Source organism: Corvus kubaryi, unplaced genomic scaffold, assembly GCF_017639235.1.
Source record: "Corvus kubaryi isolate FWS band 111438036 unplaced genomic scaffold, C.kubaryi_AGA036_p1.0 split1-37296, whole genome shotgun sequence".
Classification (NCBI taxonomy): Eukaryota; Metazoa; Chordata; class Aves; order Passeriformes; family Corvidae; genus Corvus; species Corvus kubaryi.
The window spans coordinates 1814155-1834756 of record NW_024582075.1 but is presented as its reverse complement, the minus strand read 5'-3'; the positions used below and the strand labels follow the sequence as shown (position 1 = coordinate 1834756).

At 38.9% G+C, this 20602-nt stretch overlaps 1 protein-coding gene across 2 annotated transcripts in view; it reads left to right on the top strand.

Annotated features, from left to right (window-relative positions):
- Window positions 1-20602, top strand: part of LOC121657311 (synuclein alpha interacting protein) — an 87793-nt gene that overhangs the window by 48437 nt on the left and 18754 nt on the right. For both annotated transcript variants that reach the window (XM_042012837.1, XM_042012836.1), the window contains exons 4-7: window positions 8843-9705; window positions 11355-11534; window positions 13126-13239; window positions 19030-19155. In XM_042012837.1, the coding sequence (XP_041868771.1) occupies window positions 8843-9705; window positions 11355-11534; window positions 13126-13239; window positions 19030-19155 (1283 nt within the window). The remainder of the gene's footprint in view (window positions 1-8842; window positions 9706-11354; window positions 11535-13125; window positions 13240-19029; window positions 19156-20602) is intronic.

The following is a 20602-nucleotide window of genomic DNA, read 5'->3' as shown; positions in this document are numbered from 1 at the left end:
ACATGCTCCCACCATTCTCTCCCATATTCCTCCTCCCATTCTTCTTTCTCCATTTAAAATTCAGGTAGTAGTCATAAAGTAAAATACAGACCAATAGTAAGGATTAAATACTAGTTATGAGCTCTTCCTTTAGATTGTGGGATGCTGACAACTTGCTGTGTATCTCTCTTGTTCCATGGTTGCCTCTGCAGACACATATTTTTCAATTATGATTTTAATTACATCAGTACTCATCTGTTCCCTTGAAAAGGGGTTGACAGAAGCAAATACAGGGATCGCTGGGAGACAGCAGTAGCTCTGGGGAGTCTGCCAGTGGAAGTTAATTCCAGATTGATTAAAAGTCTTGAGTAAAAAAGAGGCCTTTAGCACTGATAGTATTGTCAAAGTGGAAATAGTACTAAGAGCTGTTTTTTCTTGCTACTTACCACTTACTTTGATGAATAGGAGATGGTACTAAATTTTTTTTATTTTTAATCTGCTTAATCACTGAGTAATAATACAGTGCTGAACAGAAGTGTATCACTTTACATCTCTGTACAAACTTCAGTATTTCAAGTATCTTGAACTACTAACGGAGCTGGATTAGTCAACATTGTGTAAGGCCCAATTTGATGACTTCTCATAGTTGCTTTTGACATAGTCTTTTTGCCTTCATTCTACTGTAGATCATTAAAATAATGTTACCAACGCATTGATGTTGTGTGCTATTTTTTATGAAGATGGATTATATAATAAATCTTTCATGCTACAGCATGAAGAATTCATACTATTTTATATCTGTATTCCATTTTTAATTCAAGTAGTTACAAATATAAAATCTCAGAGGTTTTACAAAGAACTGATCCAACTTTCTACCTCATACTGACTCCTGCTTTGTTAGGGGTTGCATTTCTGCTTTAAAACAGAGAGAACTATGAAAGTAGAACTATCCAAGAATTACTTTTTCAGAAGAGCTAAAAGTTAAGCAGAAGTTGACCATAGATAAGATATGTCATAGTCTAAAAAGCAAATGTCTGTCATCTTTGTCTCAGGAAAATACTTAGTTCACTAAGACAGTTAAGACAAAATTATGGAGAAAGTAAGATTCAATTCTATACCTAAAATATAATTATATATATGGGCAACCATTTTCACCAGCATGATTGTTAGAACAAATTTAAACCAGACAGTTCATCATTATGGAATTACATTTATTAACTATATGGCTAATAGTGTGGAAGTTCTACTATTAATTGTTTGCAGATAAGTTTGGTAAATAGCCCTGTAATTCCCATTTTCTTTCCCTCTTTCATGTAAACATTGAATAATAAGTTAGTAACATATGAAAGTATTTGGTTACATTGTTCTCAAATTACTCCAAACACTTTTAATCCTAGGCAAATACTGGTGTTTAGAAGTCAGTGTGCTTTCTCAAGCATTTCACATAATTCCTTCAGCAGATTTTTTTGGTTTTTTTAACTATTTCTGACTGCCTGTAACTTTTGCTCAAATTTGTTCTTTTGGAAAGGGAGGTATTAGAAAATCTGACAAATATTTTCCCAGCGTGTAGTTTTTCCTCCTTGAAATCCCGCCATCACCTCCCTTTAGTGAACAGCACTGGCTGGTGGTGTGTATTGTTGGGAAGGTCCTGTTCCTTCCTCACCCTTTTGCAAGATGTGCATGAAAGTCGTGCAGCAGCACAATCTCAGTCCTGACTCGGAATCAAAGAATCACAGAACATTCTGAGTTCGAAGGTACCCACAAGAATCATCAAAGTCCAGCTCTGGGCCCTGCACAGGACACCCTAAGAGTCACACCATGTGCCTGAGAGCGTTGCCCAAACACTTCTTGAGCTCTGTCAGGCTGGTGCTGTGACCACTTCCCTGGTGAGCCTGTTCAGTGCCCAACCACCCTCTGGGTGAAAAACCTTTTCCTGATATCTGACCTAAGCCTCTCCTGACAGAGTTCTATGCCATTCTCTTAAGTCCTGTCACTGGTCAGCACAGAGACAACATCAGTGTCTGCCTCTCTTGCTTCCCCTCATTAGAAAACTGCAGAACTGCGATGAGGTTTCCCTTCAGTCTCCTCTTCTCCAGGCTGAACAGACCAAGCAACCTCAGCCACTCCTCATATGGCTTCCTCTCAAGGCCCTTTACCATCTTCGTTGCCCTCCTTTGGACACTCTGTAATAGCTTTAGATCCTCCTTATATTGTGGCACCCAAAGCTTCACAGAGGCCTTAAGGTGAGGCCGCCCCAGTGCAGAGCAGAGCGGGACAATCCCCTCCCTTGCCCGGCTGGCGATGCTGGGCCTGATGCACCCCAGGACACGGGTGGCCCCCCTGGGTGCCAGGGACACTGCTGAATCATATTCAAGTTCCTACAGACCAGGACTCCCAGGTCCTTTCCATGGCTCTGCTCTCCAGCCCCTCATTCCCCAGTGTGTCCATACACCCAGGGTTACCCCATCTGAGGAGCAGAATGTGTCACTTTCCCTTGTGAAGCTTCATACAGTTGGTGATTGCCCAGGCCTCTGATGTGTCAAGGTCTCTCTCCAGGCCTCTCTGTCTTCAGAGGGAGTAAACAGCTCCTAATTTTGTATCATCTGCAAACTTACTATTCCTTCAAGTCCTGTGTTCAAGTCCCTTATGACTTCTCTGAGTCCTTCTCAGATTTAGGGAATTCTGATTTGGGAAAATTCCAAGGGATCCTTGGAGCCAAAATATATGTGCCAGTGCCCCCAGATTATAAGGGGAAAGATATATGGGACTGACAAAAAATTGCAGGGAAAATCATGGTTTATCGACAATAAAGTGTGATTAAGGATACTTGTTTTTTCTACAATCATGCATCAAGGTAACAGTCTTTTAGGAAGCATAACCACTAAGGTGGACATTAGCTCAGTTGTTTAGTGCAAGGTGCTAATTAACTGAAAGATTGTGGGTTTAAGCCCTGTACAGGCCGTTCACTTAAAAGCTGGACTCAATATTCCATATGGGTCCCTTCCAAGTCAGAATATTCTGTGATTCTGTCATTGTTTATCTTCAAAGATAGAAAATTAAAGAGTGTAGTTTAGAAATCGACCTAGCTAGCACATTTTTCCTGAAATGAAGTGTTAGCCAGAGTGCCCGTTGATTTCCAGCATTGTTTAACATAGACTGATGACCTGAAACAGAAATCAGTCCTTTATGCTTTTGTTATTAACCATGAAATTGGTTGCTTTCTTTCTGCGCAAATTTTCTAAGGACACTTGAACAAATGGTTCAAGACATCTGTGTTCAACAAGCTTCACTGAACCATGTCATTGTTGAAGTATATTCTGTCATCTGTGATGACTTTCAGTTGTCATTAAATGGATGTTTCAAATGAAGGCAATATACTACTTTAGATCTTTATTCACAGATTGATAAGAACAAATTCACCTTTAATGTCCAGCAGTTACCCTTCTGCACTGCTTTATTCATTCCCAAAGTAGCTGCCATTTGAAAATATATTCAAAATACTAGTTTCATAATTGAGAAAAATAAATAAATCAATGAACAAAAAATTACAGAAAAGTTCTGTCTCAAGCTCTTGGTAGTTTTTATTTGTATGATAAAATAAAGTAATATTTGATTTGGAAGCAGTGTTAAAAGGCATCAGTTTCACAGATCTGTTCTCCAAATATCTCCCAGGTAAATATGTCTGAAACAATACAATACTGATTGGATCATTCCTTGGTAGAATACTGAGGAATTTTCTTAGTAAAAAAACAATTGTGTTATCTACATACAAGGTATTTTCCTACCTAAGTTTTGCATCCTTCCTCTTCCTTTTTCATGCATTTTGTGCCAGAATGACCTCTTCTGGTTTTTTTATTAGAACTTTGCTTGCTACCTTCCTTTTACATCCATAGAACAGTCTACGCAAAGTAACCCAATTTATTAATTTCAAAATTTTCTTTGCCTTTCCTGTATTCTCTACTTTAGAATGACAGCTTCTGTATTATTCTTCCTCAAGCCAAGATAAGACAAATATTCATTCACTGTGACTCAAAATGTTTGAATTACCTGAAAAAGAAGCACTGTTATTTAAAAACGTAAATTGTTATTTACCCTGTATACCCTTTCTTTCTTCTTTAGAGTGACTTGAAATTCCACTAAAATGGGAACAAACCCTCTCCGTTCTTATCTGTCCAGGGTTGTTCTTTAATTCAGGTTCTCATGCTCTAGAGTTTATGTTAAAGAGCTCTAGTGTGTATTCCTGGTACAGGTTATTGATATATTAAAACTGTAAAACAGTGCCACCTTCAGTTAAAATGAATTCGGTTAAATATGAATTTTGTGGTATTAATAAAGGAGTAAATAGATATTCAGATCTGGCTCTGATTATCCATCGATTTGTAAGAGACACCCCTTCCTCTATCACATGGAGCCCACATTCTGCTGCCAGTGTTGGAGATACATTGGTGATAACAACCATGAGTTTTCTGAGTTTCCCTAGTGTATTCAACACCTCAGCACCTGTATATAGAGTCAGAATCACAGTGCTTTAAATGGAATTAATGTGAGTCTTAATTGATTCAAGAGTCTCTGCTGAAGGCATATCACAAGGAAGAAGTTCAGACATTTCTTTCAGATGACAGTAAAGCTCAAAATACGAAACTTTGGGTAGACTTACTGCAGGCCCCCTCTCAGTATTACACAAGCAGTATGTTGAAATAGTGCATTAAAAGAAGTATGGGCAGTTGTCAATGCTATTCACAGACTTCCTTAATGTAAAACACGCCACTGTTATTTTCATTATACTCAATAATGATGGTAAATGTCCATTAAAAATTGACAATTTAGAGGTGTTCTGATGTTTGGCATTAGACTGTAAGTATCACAGAAACTGCCTGTCACAAGGGTAAAGTTTCATCTTTGCATGAGGTTGTCTTGATGGTTGGAGAAAACTCATTTACCTGTAGTTCTACAGATGCTTGTATACCAGATAAAATTCCCCCTCTCACCTCCCCATGCTCTAGACATACAGATGATCGAAAAATACTCTGGAGTACAAAAAATGCTTCCAACTGGAAACATGTTATAAGGGTCAATTTTGATTCCTGAAAATAGAATCAGATGGGGATTAAATTGAAAGACAAGTTGCTTCCTGATTGCCCTCTTTTCTGCTTATTTGCCCCCAGTAGTTCTAGGACATGTGTAAGTAAAGAAATAGATTAAAAAAACAATAAAAAAACCTGCAGGCCTCTGGATTCATTTGCGTTTTTTCTTCCTCAAGAAGAACAGAGAGCACAATATATGGTGAAGAACTACATTTGCAAATTTGAGCCTTGCAGGTTTTCATCAGAAAAAGTCTTTTTTGTGCCAGAGAAATACTTTGGCATGTCAGGTTTATCAGCAGCTAACATTTCTTTACTGATGTGAATAAAGCCTGCAGTTTTTGTGTTCCTCTTTCTTTTTGCTTCAGTAATACAACAGTAGGATTATCCAAAACTCTTACATAAATGAATAAAAGTTTAGGAAATAATTTTGACACACCTGAGGAAAAAAATTTCATCACCTTTTAGAAGTGTACCAGAATTATTGTCAGATTCTGGAATTAAACTAGTTGCTCCATTTTGTAGCCTTCTGCCTTAAACTCAGACCATCTTTTACTGTTGTTTATAAAAGAATCAAACAGTATTTATTTGACCCAGACTTTTAATGGTCCCTGTCTGAGTTCATAAGTATGGAGAGATGAGCAAGAGGCTTTTCCTCTGGAGCAGCTGTTTAAGACTACTCAGCATAACTCCTGCTGTGCTGGTGCTTTGGAGGCTATAGGCAACACTTGCTTTTGCTTCTTTGGGGAACATGCATCTGAAAGCAGAATGAAAGAGATTCAAGCGATGTCCTGGTCCACTCCAGGCTATGGCTTCAGTGTCGTGTAGAGGAAACCATGCTGTAACTGCCTAGGGACTGGTGCAACTCCTAAGGAGTAAATGGCACAAAGAAATACTGTGCTTCCTAATTTTTCTTCCCTTCAGCTGTATGGTTAAACACTATCCTCTAATCCTTTATTAAAAGCAGTGTAAATTCATAATCTCAGTTAAGTAAAGAGGATGTTTTTAAGTCAATAAAAATATTGCTAACTGATTTTGGTGTTCCAGGTTTTTTTCTGGAAAAATAGAGTTTGTAAAGAGATGTTGGGAAGAAAAACAATGAAAAATGGAAGTACCTTACTCTGCTCTAACTTTAATGAAAGAAAGGAGAAATACATGACTTCACAATTAACCGAGGCAGATTTTGTAACAGACATCATTGCTTCTTCTTAGTGTCCTATTTTACAATTCAGTCAGCAGTGGTTTATGTAAATGCATGTTATTAAAGTTAAAAGTGGAGAAAGTGAAGCAACAAAATACACATAAGCTTAAATAAAGTGACGACAAACAAAATGTTGATGCCTTTTCCTCTGTCTAGACCCCTGTGTTGAAAGCAGTGTTTTCATAAAACTCAGACAGAATTCATTTCCATACTGAGTGCTTAATAGTTCCTGTCAGAACAAAACAGCTGGGAAACATATGGTATCCATTTCCCTGTATCACTTGGAAAAAATTTCACATGTAAATAAAACCAACATAAAAGTGTAGGCCTTTGAACCTAGAATCTTATACAATACATAAATAAGTCAGTACAGTGCATTCTTTGTATTGGCCCACTAAGTTGCATGCCTTTTGATTATTGTTATTTTTATTTCTTCTTCAGAAATGTTTTCTTAAGCACTTCCAAAAGTATTAATGTAATTTTCAGACATCCATAACTACTGAGCCATACTAATCTTTTACTTCAGATATTAATGTTTCACTGAAAGTGTATATATCTGTTTCCTTAGGAAGGTGTTCATGGCAAATTGTGTGTTTTGACCACAAGTTAGATCCCACTGATATGCAGTTAGCACATGTTATAAATCTGCTTTCTTTAAACAGTATTCTTGACTTTTAGAATGCATTAACTCTTAGTGTACATTGAAAGGGGCATAGTAACTCCCTAAATGCTTTTGTGGTTTTAGTGCTGTCCCTCAGCTGAAAATAACAAAAGAAAGAAAACTCGTTGCCAGAATTCCACTGATTATGTAGATCATAAATATCACCAGCTGGGACTGTGTGAAAGAGTGCAAATTCAGTAGGATTGAGTTCAAGTTCAGTAGGATTAGGAGTTTGGTTGGCTTGATCTCCTTTCCTCCTCCCAAGTCAGATTCACTCGTCAAACTATCCTGCAGTGCCCTGAAATAATTGTCTGGAAGATCCACATAGGGGGGTGTGTGTGTGTGCATGGGTGTGGGTGTACACAGGTTATACATATAAGGAATGGAAAGTTTGACAGAGAAGCCCAGCACAGAGAGGAGAAAATCAGAAGGAAACATCATACCTCAATAAGTAGGCTTAATTTTTAGATCAGAGAATCACAGAATTGATTTAGGCTTGCAGTGTTCACTTAAGATGTCTAGTTCAACAACTGTGCTTAAGCAGGGCAGCTAGAGCAGGTTAAGCCAGGTCTGTGTCCAGTTGAATTCTGAGTGTCTCTAAGGATGGAGATTTCACAAAGTCTCTGGGCAACTGTGCCAGTGTTTGACCAGCCTCACAATAAAAAAGTGTTTTCTTGTGTTCTGATAGATTTTCTTGTATTTTACTTTGTGCTGGCCGCCTCTTGTCCTGTCATGGAGAAAAGCCTTGTTACCTCTTCTTAATGATGAGATTCCTCCTGACCCTTTCCTTCCCCAAGCTAAACAGTCCCAGGTCTCAGTTGCTGTTCATGAATTTCTACTTCTTGTAAGAAAGATCCATCTTCCAGAGGAAACAGGCCTTAAAAATTGAGTTGTTGTTACTGATGCTAAAACAAATCCACTAAAAAGTTTTGACTACCTCTTTTGTTGCCCTCACAGAAAATCATCCTACTCTTATGATGCCTCTCAATGCAGAGCAGAGTGCAGACTAATAGTTGGACAGGACCACAGTAAATGCCACCAGGCTATTGTGCACAGAGTGGGTCAGGTTGGAAGGGACCACAGTGGGTCATCTGGTCCAACCTCCCTGCTGAAGCAGGGCGATCCCAGAGCACACTGCACAGGATTGTGCCAGGTGGCTCTTGAATGTTTACAGTGAAGGAGAATCCACAAGCTCTGGACAAACTATTCCAGTGCTCAGTCACCTGCACAGTAAAGAATTTCTTCCTCATGTTCGGGTGGAGCTTCCTGTGCATCAGTTTCTGCCCATTGCCTCTCCTTCTATTGCTGGGCACCACTGAGCAGAGCCTGGTCCGTCCTCTTGACACCCTCCCATCACATACTCATAGACAGGGATGAGGTTCTTCCTCAGTTGTCTCTTCTCAAGGCTAAACAGGCCCAGCTCCCTCAGCCTTTCCTATTGAGAGAGACAATCCTGTCCCTTAATAGTAACAGCCCTCTGCTGGAGCCACTCCAGGAGCTCCATGTCTCTCTTGTACTGAGGACTGGGCACAGCACTCCAGATGTGGCCTCATCCAGGCCAAGTAAATGGGGAGGATCACCTCTAGATCCTTGCTGGCAATGCTCTTCCTAATGCACCCCAGGATACCATTGGCCTTCTTGGGCACAAGCACACATTGTTGGCTCGTGGATGACTTGTGTTCTTGGTTAGAACTTGATTAGAATGAATTATTTGTAACTATTACAATATACATCCTTGAAGAAAGTTTCTTTTCAGGAATGTCAGATTCTTCAGTTTTGCTAGAGATTCTGTTAAATCTGTTTAGATGTTATAATATAATTCTTGTTTCCAATGTTTGGACAGGTGTATCTTTAAAGCATGCTATCATGTCACATGTCAGGTAGCACTCACTGCTAAATCAAATTCCTCTGTTTCTCTAGTTTCCAGCAGCAGCTGGAACTGTGGGGTCTCAACTCTTCTTGGAAATGCACAGAAACCAACAGGAATTACAGATGTGTGCAATAAATTCAGACCAGTGAAGAGAGTTTCCCCATTAAAGCATCAGCCAGAAAGCTCTGAGAACAATGAAAGTGATGACCAGGAGAACCAGAAGGGAGAATACCAGAAAGGCAGTGATTCTCAGTCTGCACCTCCAAATGATGACCAGAGTCCAGGAGAAGGAGAGAGCCTTAAAAGCAAAAGCACAGAACCTGCTGTTTTGCTTGGGGAGCTGGAGCACTATGACCTGGATATGGATGAGATTTTGGATGTGCCTTACATTAAATCAAGTCAGCAACCTGTTCCTTTTACAAAGGTAGCTCCTGAGAAAAAACTTTTGAGTGTGTGTTCAACCATGAATGGTCTAAGTGGCAAGAGCTGTCCTGCAGGGAGCACAGAGAGCTCGCCTGCTGGCGGGACACAGTTCTGTGTGCTGTCTCCTGTGAAAGGCGCTCAGCTGAGAAAAATGCAGCCCATTGTCCTCGATCAGCACAAGCATTCAGCAGAAGAATTAGAGCTTTCCCAGCCTTTAGTTAAGTGTAGCTCAGCCCATGAATCTGAAGCCCAAGGCAAGGGCTTCCTCAGTAGGACACTTGTTGATCCTCATGCTCACAAAGCTGAGAAGACTATGCCGAACTGCCACCGGAGGACTTTCCACCTGCAGACGGCAGTGGCAGAAAGCAAGCAGCTAGAGGAACTGAGCATGAACTGGAGCAGCGCAGGGGGCCCAGAAGAGAGGAGCGAAGAGGTGAAAAAAATTAAGAGCATCTTAAATATTGTAAAGGAAGGCCAAATCTCTTTGCTGGTAAGTATCATCTTTTTCATAAAAAATGTAGAATAAAGTGATCTATGATATGGTTTATTAAGCCAGCTAAGCTGATGAAGTTCATATTTTGAACCACTGCCCATTTTATCTTGTAGACTCCTAAGAAATTAAGCATATGGGCTTCCAAATGGAAAGCATTAATATTTAAATAAAATATGTAGCAAAACCAAGATGCTAGTTTAATGTCTGTATAGCCAAGATTGCTGTTTTATGCAGTACACTGAAATTATAAAGAAGGCAGACATTTTAACTAATAGAATCACTTAAATATCGAATTTAAATCCTAACCGAGTTTTGCCTTTCATGTTTGTGGGTCACTTTGCTCAATTATTTCTGGTTTACCACTGTTGTTATGTAGAGGTTGATGATGAGAACAGAGAGGCTTCTGTTGTATTCTGATTATTATTCAGGAGTGTTTATGCTGTCTTGTTGCAGCAGCATTCTCACGCAGGAGCTTTCTCTAAAGCCTCGTTGGCCTCTGACCCATATGAAGTTTTTTTAGTAAATTCTAACACTGTGATCAGGCACTGTCAATGATGGTTTCCAAAGTAACTGGTTGCAAGTTAGCACAATGATGCAGAGCATGTGATCTCCACACGGAACAACTGGTGAAGGCACAGTGTATGTATAAAAACTAGTTTTGTTAGATTTTTGTTTAGCTTCTCTGTTTACCAGTCTAGCTCAAGCACAAAGGCATGCTGTTAACATAGAAGCATGAACAAAGGAAGATATTCAAAACTAGACAGAGGCAGAAGAGAATATTAGATTAGTCATTAAGAAATAAAAGCAAGTTAAATTCATCCTGAAATAGGAATTGGGGTGAAAAAAGAGGACATCATAGGTAAGAAAATATGTATTTTTTCCCAACTGGTTGAAACCTCTTCAAGAAGTACACTCATGGAACAATACTCTAGCAAGACTGCATAACTCTAGGAACTTAGTTATTGCTACTCCTTGACTTTGTCTTTAATCTTTTGTTTTCCTTTTGGAGTTTCTCAATCCAATTGTTTTGTCTTTAAATTAGAATTGGGCAGAAATATTGTATTACATCATGGTGGTGTAGAACTTCGAGTAAATATCCAAACATATTTTTCCATGGAAACAAGCTATCACATAAAGCTCTTCTGTCATGTGCTTTAACTACGTTTTAAATGGTGTTTAAAATAAGCTACCGCTTTTGTGATGAGCAAAATTAATCAGGAATGTCTTTCAGAAGTCATGGATGTTTTCTCTTCAACTACTCATCAATATAATGCCAAAAAAAAAAAAAAAAAAAAAAAAGGGGGAGAGAAAACTCAGACAGAAGTTATTAAAATGTGGGTATTTTTGCAGCTACTTCATTGATCAGACTAGTGCGAAGACTTAAAGCCACTCAAGATCTTGCACTGTTGCATGACAATTGCATGAGAAGGAAACTTGCAATCAGTCAAGCCAGCGAACATCCCACCTCTGTCCTTGTGCTAATAGTACCCAATTTCTATACACTGAAGTAAAAAGCTCTGGATTTTGACTTATAAAAGAACATGACTGTTGGGAAGCCTTCTTGTGTTTGGCTTGTGTCTTGGGCTGTGAGGATAAATGTATCTTTTTATCCTTAGCTGTAACTAACATACAGCTTTTTTTAACAGCCACATTTAGCAGCAGATAATCTGGATAAGATCCATGATGAATGTGACAACAATCTGTTGCATGTAGCAGCATCAAAGGGACATGCAGAATGCCTGCAGCATCTCACTTCTTTGATGGGTGAAGACTGTTTGAATGAACGAAACATTGAGCAGCTAACTCCAGCTGGATTAGCAATAAAGGTAACAGGCCCTTTCTCTACTGTAATGTGACATAAAGGTCATTTAGTTTTCTCCTGTGATGGCAGTAAGAAATGCATCCATCAGGATGTTATTTTTCAAGCTTTTTAAGTGGGAAAAAAAAACCCTGTTGGCTGGTACTACATAAGCAAAGTAAAATGGATTACTACACAAGATGTAATATCCACTCTATAACACTGACAATTTTTACCTTGCTGTCAAAGCATATACATTAATTTTTAAATCAGTCTACTGAATCTAAAGACTATTTGTTATGTTTTAAGTAGCTTTCACTTAACTTGGATTCAGTTGTTTCTTTAGGGAGCATAACAGTTTCTTGGTTTCTTACATATACTGGTATAATCTTGTAAGACAAGTGTGAGAACAATTTTACAAAGCATAAAAGCACCTGGAAGTGAAAATTCCCAGTTGTCTAAAGCAGTTGCATCAAAGTTAAAATGTACATGTTGCAGAACAACAACCTGTTAAAATCTGAAAAAAATTATTGTCCAAGCTTTCAGGAAAACTTACTATGTAGGAATTATGAAAATTCATGGTGTTACTACACTAAAATAAAAGATAGTGCAGGAAGGCTGATGATTCAATCATAGTGATTCTGGTTCTTTGATTGAATGTCACTCCTTTCATCCTCTAAATACCTTAAGAACAAAGAAGGGAAGGGGTGAAATATAATACAGGAGTTTCTGTTTCTTTGGGGGGTTTATTGTTATTTGCTTCCTGGGAAAAGTTTAGAAACTGAGAAAAGACTGGTGGATTCCAACCTGCCATTTTGCATATTTGAGGCACACTTCAATCACCTAGGGCCCTGGTGTAGGTGGCAGGGTTGGGGTTTTTGATTTTTCTGGGTCAAGCCATATGAATAGAAAATTAAACTGATACCTAGTTATACTAATGAAATGCTCTGATATCTTGGCCCATGTCAAACTGTTTAGTTACAGTCTGCCAATTTAAAGTCCTGCAAAATTTTAGCAATTTTTCTTTCTTGTTTTTTCAAGGTTGGTATATAATGTGTTTGTAAGCCAATAAATTCTGATACTTACCTCTTTTGTGGAAAACAGGTGCACACCCCATATAGTACAACATTATGGGAGTTACAGTGGTATAAAGGAGGAGCAAAAAAAATAAGTATCATTGTATCAGTGTTGAAAACTACTCTGGAAGTAAGGATCAAGAGCCACAAAATTTAGTTATGCCAGATCACTTAAAGGCTCTTACAGGACCTTGCATTGACCGAGGACAAGTCCAGTCATGCAAGTCATCATTAGATATTTGTGCTGGAGCACCCACACTAACAGGAAGAACTCCATCACATTTACACTCTCTTCTGTGAATGACAAAGTATGATCAAGTATTATTGAAGGTAAAGGAACCAATGTATTATTGAAGGTAAAGGAACCAATGTTTTAAATCAGTCTGCCTTTCTGCAGAAAAAGACAAAAGGTTTTATTGGCTTATTCTTTAAATCTTCAATCAAACTGGAAATTTTTAATAATTGTGATAAGCTTTTTGCTCTCTAGTAGATGTGTTTAGAATGGAAACACTTGGAATTTAGACTTTTTTTTTGCTTGTTTAGAGTGGTCAGCTGGAGTGTGTTCGATGGATGGTGAGTGAAACAGAAGCTATTGCGGAACTCAGTTGCTCAAAAGACCACCCAAGCCTTATCCATTATGCAGGTTGCTATGGCCAGGTATGACCTTCTTTTACATTTTCATAGATTACTTGGGTGCTTATACAAGAATTTAAGTTAAAGCATGTGTATCATTTTATGACTTTTAATTGCAGATGCTCTGAATTAGTTCAAGTATAGCAAAATCTTTCCCAACTTAATCTGTGTAATTTTTTCCGCATTTTCCCTCTGAAGTTGTTTTTTTTATTTTTGGTTGGTTGGTTTTTGTTTTACAAGCTTTGAGTAATGGCAAGGAGAAGATTAGCTGGCATATTAGGCCAACCAGTAAATCCCAAGAATATCTACGGAGATTAGTTGTCATCTGGAGGACTCATAGGACACATCAGAAGAGCAACAAAAATTTGCAGTTTAAGAATTCATTGTATTGGCAGTGAAGTATGGTGGAACTTGAACATCACCTGTCTAGCTTTAGCCACTTCCATTGAAAACTACATACAAAAATATGTTGTAGATGCACAGAATATTCTGAGTTGGAATGGACCACAAGGATCATCAAGTCCAGCTCTTAAATGGCCCATATGGGGATTGATCCCAAAAGCTTGGTGTTATTAGTACCATGCTCTACCCAACTGAGCTAATTGTAAACCAGTCCTGTTTCACACCTAACTTGTCTGTTATTGTAATAGTGAGGCACCACTGAAGTACAGCATTCTAGTGCTTGGCTAATATCTGGAGGAACATTACACAACATTCTCTTTCCACAACATCTGTTTTTCCCTAAGTAGACCTTGCAATAATCCCTCTTCGGGGGACCTTCTCCAGGATCTACTATGGAAGGAATGGTGAACAGTTACTCTTCTTTAATCTCTTCGGCAGATGGACCATTTTATCGCACAGTTTCTTCGACAGACATTAAAGATAAATTATAGAATCACAGATTCATAGAATGGTTTGGGCTGGGAAGGACCTTAAAGATCATCTAGCTCCAACCCCCCAGACACTGGCAGGGACACCAAACCTCACTGATTTTGTAGTGATGCCTTTTACTCTTGTTAAGAGAGAACAAACAAAATATAACCACCGAGAAAATCATTCTTTGATGTGTGTGATTGTCTCATTCAATGCCATACAATTATTGTGACATATTTCTGCTGCTTAACTGCTTCTGTCCAAGCATGTACTGTAGGGGAAAGGAGAGGCAGTTTTGGAAGGTTATGGAGCTGGAGGTCTACCCTTTCTCCTGCTGTTTCTACAGGCACACAGACACCCTTGTTTTCATGCTGTGCAAAGACCTCCTTTTTTTGCACTTACCTACTATGCAGATGTTACTGGTGCAAGATAGGATCCTGCTGGATATTCAGATTAATGGTGTTAGCATGTTTGCTGTAAACCCAGCACTGAGGATAGGGAATATGTAAGCCAGACCAGAACTGGATTAGAGAGAAGAGTGTTTGCTACTGGGAAGAAAGAGTTTGAAAGAGAAAGTTGCATGTGAACTTAAATTCATATCTTCACTTGATTAACCTAATTTTGTCCTTGTGTCTAAAGATATTTATATAAGATAAAGCCAATGAAGCTTTGGGGTTTTTTCAGTGAGCTATGCTATCTAGTGCCAGAAATGGATCTGGCACACTTTATCTAGATTCATTTCAGAGCAGAACGGAAGCTCTACCACTTAAGAAACACCAGCCACCCATGAAATTTGCCAAGGTGACATATAAATTGCTGCCAAATTTTCTTAGTTAGCTGAATGCCAAAGAAAGTTCATATGTGATGTCAATTATCTTTTTTTTATAATCCATAAACTACCTGAAAACATGAGGGAATGTTGAGGCTGAAGGGGTACCAGACTATCTTACCCAAGTTTGTTAAGAAAAAAAAAAATCTTTGAGAAATTTAAATGCTTACTTAGCGCTGTCCTTGAAGCTTTAATTTATTTTACCATTACTTACACGAGAGATAATCCATGTAAACACTGGTCTTGGCAGAATTACAAGAGTAGTATTTTTACAAGGAAGACCTGTTATTGAATCCTTTCCTAAAAGAGTCAGTCCATCCATTGTGTCCCCAGGCATTAGACACGCACGCCATAATTTTCTTCAAGAATCATAATTTAGGATGGGCAGCAGAAGGGAGTTCATAGCAAAGTTCCTATGTTAATAGTCATCAAACTACAGTCATGGCCTGTCTCCAAGGATGTGTCAACAACATTATATTTTTCCAATGAGAGAGGGACCATATAAATTAATCTGATTGAAAAGAACAAAAGCTCAAAGTCAACCTGTAGCCTGGTCAGCATACCTCCTTAGCAAGGGTTTCTTTAAGCATGAGATTATGCAAGAGAAACCACGATGGTTGTCAGGCCTCTTTACACTGGGCCTCAGTCATGAGTACAGTGAAGGGCAGCTGTGCCTGGCCCAGTCACCATGTCACAGCAAGATGGTGCTGCAGTCCTAGGTGCACATTGTCCTAGGCCTGACTAAGAGCTTCACAGGGCTGGAAAGGCTTTCCAACAGGGATGTTGTGGTAGTATGGACTGCACAGGCAAGCGGCAGAGGGTGGGGAATGCCAAGGGTTTGTGGTTTCTGAACTCCAGAGAATATAGAGGGACTTTGGGATACCAACCTAAAGCATGACTGAGGACCTAGAAGGGATCCTGTGCACACCTTGGTGGTGGTACAGTTCTGGAGAGCACAGTGGGAATGAGTGTATGACATTCAGATATGCAGATACCTAACAAAACACCTTTATTTACACCTCAGGGTATTTGCCTTCCTGTCTGATGTCATTTTTACAAGGGTAATGTGTTGTTTTCACTCATTCCTACTCCTCTACTTTGAAGGGATACTGGGAAGGCCTGTTTATTTAATTAATATCAAGTGGTGGGGCTAGGATTAGCTGTAAAGTCAGTACTCTTCAGCATGCTATCCCTTCCTGTTGTAGGCTATGTAATTATTTAAATGGTCCATGTTAGTTGTACTTCCTTCTCCAAAAGTCATCTGATGGAACCAAAGTCAGCAGCCTGTCCCAAATTTTACTGAAGTCTTTTTATAGAGAGGTTTGAATTATTGTAGATCTAGAATATGCCAAAGGGGTGTTAATAACTGCTAGAACATTTTAAGACCATTGTAGGTCTTAAAAGTAACAGATATACTGAATAATTTATCAGTATTTATAAGTTCCTATTACATAACAAAAAAGCAATTATTTTTCATTATCTTCATCTGATGAATTTCTTTACTATATTGCATTTTGTCTGAATAAACTGAGTTGAAGACTATAAATCTGTTCCTGAAAACATTTTTCTTGCAAATGCATGATGTTAATAAAAGTGAGAGTGTTAATAAAGTGATATGTAGTATATTTTGATATATGATGGTTTTGTTTTCCCTGGTTTTAAGTGAAAAAAGTATTTGTTTTCTTGGGGTTTTTTTGGTCAAGGATAAATTTGTTGAAACACAAACTGTTTGAGTAGGACTGTAACTTTGTGCCTGTGATCACTTGGTGCACAGATAGTCTTAAGTATAGATGATTGAATAGAGCCACCCAGCCACTTGACTTCAACTTGACTTATCAACTCTTGTTGATAAGATAAATGACTAGAAAGCATGATTTGCTCCATGCTGTTGTGATCATAAAATTACAGAACATGCTTAACATTCTGGTACCTATTACATTCCAAAGAAATATATGATTTCAAAGCTATAGTTGTCTTCCAATTCTGCAGATAAGTTTTGCTAAAATATTTTTCTTTTAATTATTGAAACATAGGGGTATTACTGCACCAAATATTACCACAGGCCTGGTTCCTACGGTATCACCGTGTCCCGCAGCCATAGAGGAGGAGGAGGGAGGATCCAGCAGGCAGGAATTGTGCAGCAAGATTGATTGATTTAATTATTTTACGAACTCTTCTATAGACTTTTTTCTTCATAGTCTAATTGGACAAAGGATCAGCCACCCCTTGTGGGTGATTGGTTAAAATCCTAAAACATCCATTGTCAAAACATTTTTCTACTGTACCATAAACAAGACTTTTCAAGGTTGCAGATAGTTTGGTTGTTTACATAACTCTGCTACCTCTTCTGTGAGAGAGAAAAGTCTCTCACAGACTTAGAAAATAGCAAGAAAATCCTTGCTAGCAGCATTTTTGTATCTACATAGGGGCAATTCATAGGAGTAGCATAATCCTTCTTCATCGCTGGCCAATACCACCAACATATTGAGAATTTGCTCAAAAGGATTTTTAAAGGGATATGTGATCTGGAGTCATCTCTCCATGCTGGCTGTCAGCTGTATTGGGCAGTCAGCCAAGGAGAAGTCAAAATACCTAGGTCTTCACCCTGTAATAAGAACAAAACTGCTGCTAAAGTGAATATATGAAGAAGATAAGTATCAGACAGAGTAGCCCTCTGAAGGAGTAAGCAGAGACCCCGATGCCTGAATGTGCAGAATCATCTGGAGTAGTTCAGAAGAGTCTGACAGTCCCTCTCCTTTTCATTGCAATAAAAATTTTGCACAAAAAATACAGGTTTATATCCAACCTTATTAGAATTTTCTTTCTTCACTTTTATTCTTACCCTTTTCTACGTAATTAATGCTACGATTCCTATATGTGCTTTCAATACTGTTTTGTTTAGGTGTACTTTAATTTTCCACGTTTCTAATTTTGGGTAATTATGTACTTATGTGTCACTGGAGCTACTGAGATGGTGCAGGTTAAGTCTGTGGATTAGTGTTTGCAACACTAGAATCCACACTAGAATCCCCCTTTGAACTGGAGCTCTGAGACAGTGCAACACATGATAGATATCAATGCAAGATATTAAAAAATACATGTTTAAATAAAAAAGTTTTAAGCTAGGAAGTAATTTAGTCTTTTCACCTATTCAGATAGAAAAACTGGGAAAGCAGCTGTCGTCAGCTACCCTTTAATGGAGCGCACTTTTCTATGTAATCTATAGATTTATTCTAGATTTTCAATATGTATCATATTCAGGAGGGCAAAAAGAAATTTAAACTGGAGAGGCATGGGAAGTTCCTAGAGAGAAGAAATTTATTCCGGATAAACTTGCTGGAGAAAATAAGAAATCAGAAAAGCTTAGTGCACATATATAACTCTCCATTGTTATAAAAGAATACCCAAATAAATGTGTATTGTACCTACATACACACACAAACAGTGATGTAAAAAAAAAAAAGTTTCTACCTCAGTTTTGGCTTCCAGACTTTCCGTGACGAGCTTTTGCACTCCCAAGTCTCCCCATCCTTCCTAAAATGCAGGACATACAAATGGTCCATGAGTCAGTACATTGAGACCTTAGGGTAGCATTATTTTCTGGTTTTAGTTGTGTTGCTGCTTCTTTAGCACAACCGCACAGAAATGGGGAATGATTATAGATCTGAAGAATCTAACTGCTCATGGCTGTGATCTGAGCACAATCCTGTTTTATTTTTCCAGAGAGGCTTGTGAAGTTTGACCAAATTTCACAACCTGATTTTCAGATTGATATATGGATTGTTCTGCCTCAGGTTTCATCCCCAACACAGAGGCATGCACGGTTTTTATGTACAATTTCTCAGAATGTGTTACAGTACTCATTTTTTTCCCATTATGTCTTTTTATAAAATAAAGTATTTCAACTTTTTCCCTTGGGGGAAAAAAAGAAACCCAAAACTCCCTAAAAGCCAAACCAGAGTCCCATGATGCACTAAGTCCTACAAAGTTAAGAGACACTGAAAACAAGGAATTACTGGATAGTATTAGTAACAGATGACAGTACCACTAGTCCTCTAGTATATTCAGCTTTTCATTATTTCTTACCTTTTGTGACATTTCTTTGCCCCCAGGAGAAAATTCTTCTGTGGCTTCTTCAGTTTATGCAAGAACAAGGGATTTCACTGGATGAAGTTGACCAGGATGGAAACACTGCTGTTCACATAGCTGCTCAACATGGCTATCTAGGATGCATACAGGTAGAGTGATAGCTATAGAAGAAACCTCTAAACTTCAAGCTTGAATGACAAAAGAAATATTATGGGAAATCTAAGTGGGAATAATTATTGATACATTAAAATAGATCAGAAGGAAGAACTTTAAACCAGTAGGAGTCAGACTGAAAGAGTGAAAAGCTCTGGGTTTTTGATTCTATTCTCAATTATGCTGTCGTGAGCCTAAACTAACTTGTATTTCAAGATGAAAGCATGATTATATTGTTCATACATAAGCAGTTAGTGTGTATGTTTTTGTGTTACAAAAGGTCAGCCAGGTTAGATATGCATACTTTTCTTATTAGTCTGATAGTTTTCCTTCTGTTTCTTTTTCCATTGAGTAGTTGTAGCTCTCCAGCTTAGGGGAACTATAAAAGATAGGTTTGTTGAAGGATTACACCTTGACTAAACCATCCCTTTCAGACTTACCATCCTGAAATGAATCTGTGCTATACATTGAAGAGTGATGCTGATTTCTAGCTAATTCTTGGTGAAACATCTTGGCCACTGAAAACAATACAGTTCTGTTGTACAGAGGTGCTAAAAATGGTAATTTGTCCAGCTGAGAAGGCTTTCACATCTACAGTGCTAATGGAAGCCAGATCTGAATGAACCAGTTTGGATACCTCTGTCCAGTAGCTGTGTTCAATGCAGACATACCAAAAAAGTCATGGAGTTGGACTAGATGGCTGATCTTAGAGTCATAGAACCATTAAGGTTGGCAAAAACCTCAAAGATCATCAAGTCTGACCAAACTAGCACCACCACCATGCTCATCATTAAACTGTGTCTGCGAGTGACACATCCACGCTGGTTTTGAACACTTCCCCGGACAGTGCCTCCACTACTTCAATGGTCAGTCTGTTCCAGTGCTTAACAACCCTTTCTGTGATAATTTGTTTCCTAATATGTGATCTAAACCACCCCTGACACAACTTGAGGCCACTTCCTTTCATCCTTTTAACTTGTTACCTGGGAGAAGAGGCCAATCCCCACCTGGCTACAGCCTCCAATCAGGCAGTTGTAGAGGGCAATGTCCCCCCTCAATGTCCTTTTCTCCAGGATAAACAACCCCAGGTCCCTCAGCCTCACAGGGCTTGTGCTCCAGACCCTTCCCCAGCTCTGTTGCCCTTCTCTGGATTTGCTCCAGCACCTCAATGTCTTTCTTGCTGTGAGGGGCCCAGAACTTGTCATAGGGCTTAAGGTGTGGCCTCACCAATGCCCACTGGCCCCACTGTTGCTGATACAGGCCAGGATGCCATTGGCCTTCTTGGGCCCTTGGGCACACACTGGCTCATGTTCAGCCACTGTCAACCAGCACCCCCAGGTCCTTCTAGGCAGCTTCCTGGCCACTCTGCTCCAAGCCTGTTGTGCTGCTTGGGGTGGTCAAAGTGCAGTTGAATCTCATCTAGTTGGCCTCAGCCCTTTGATC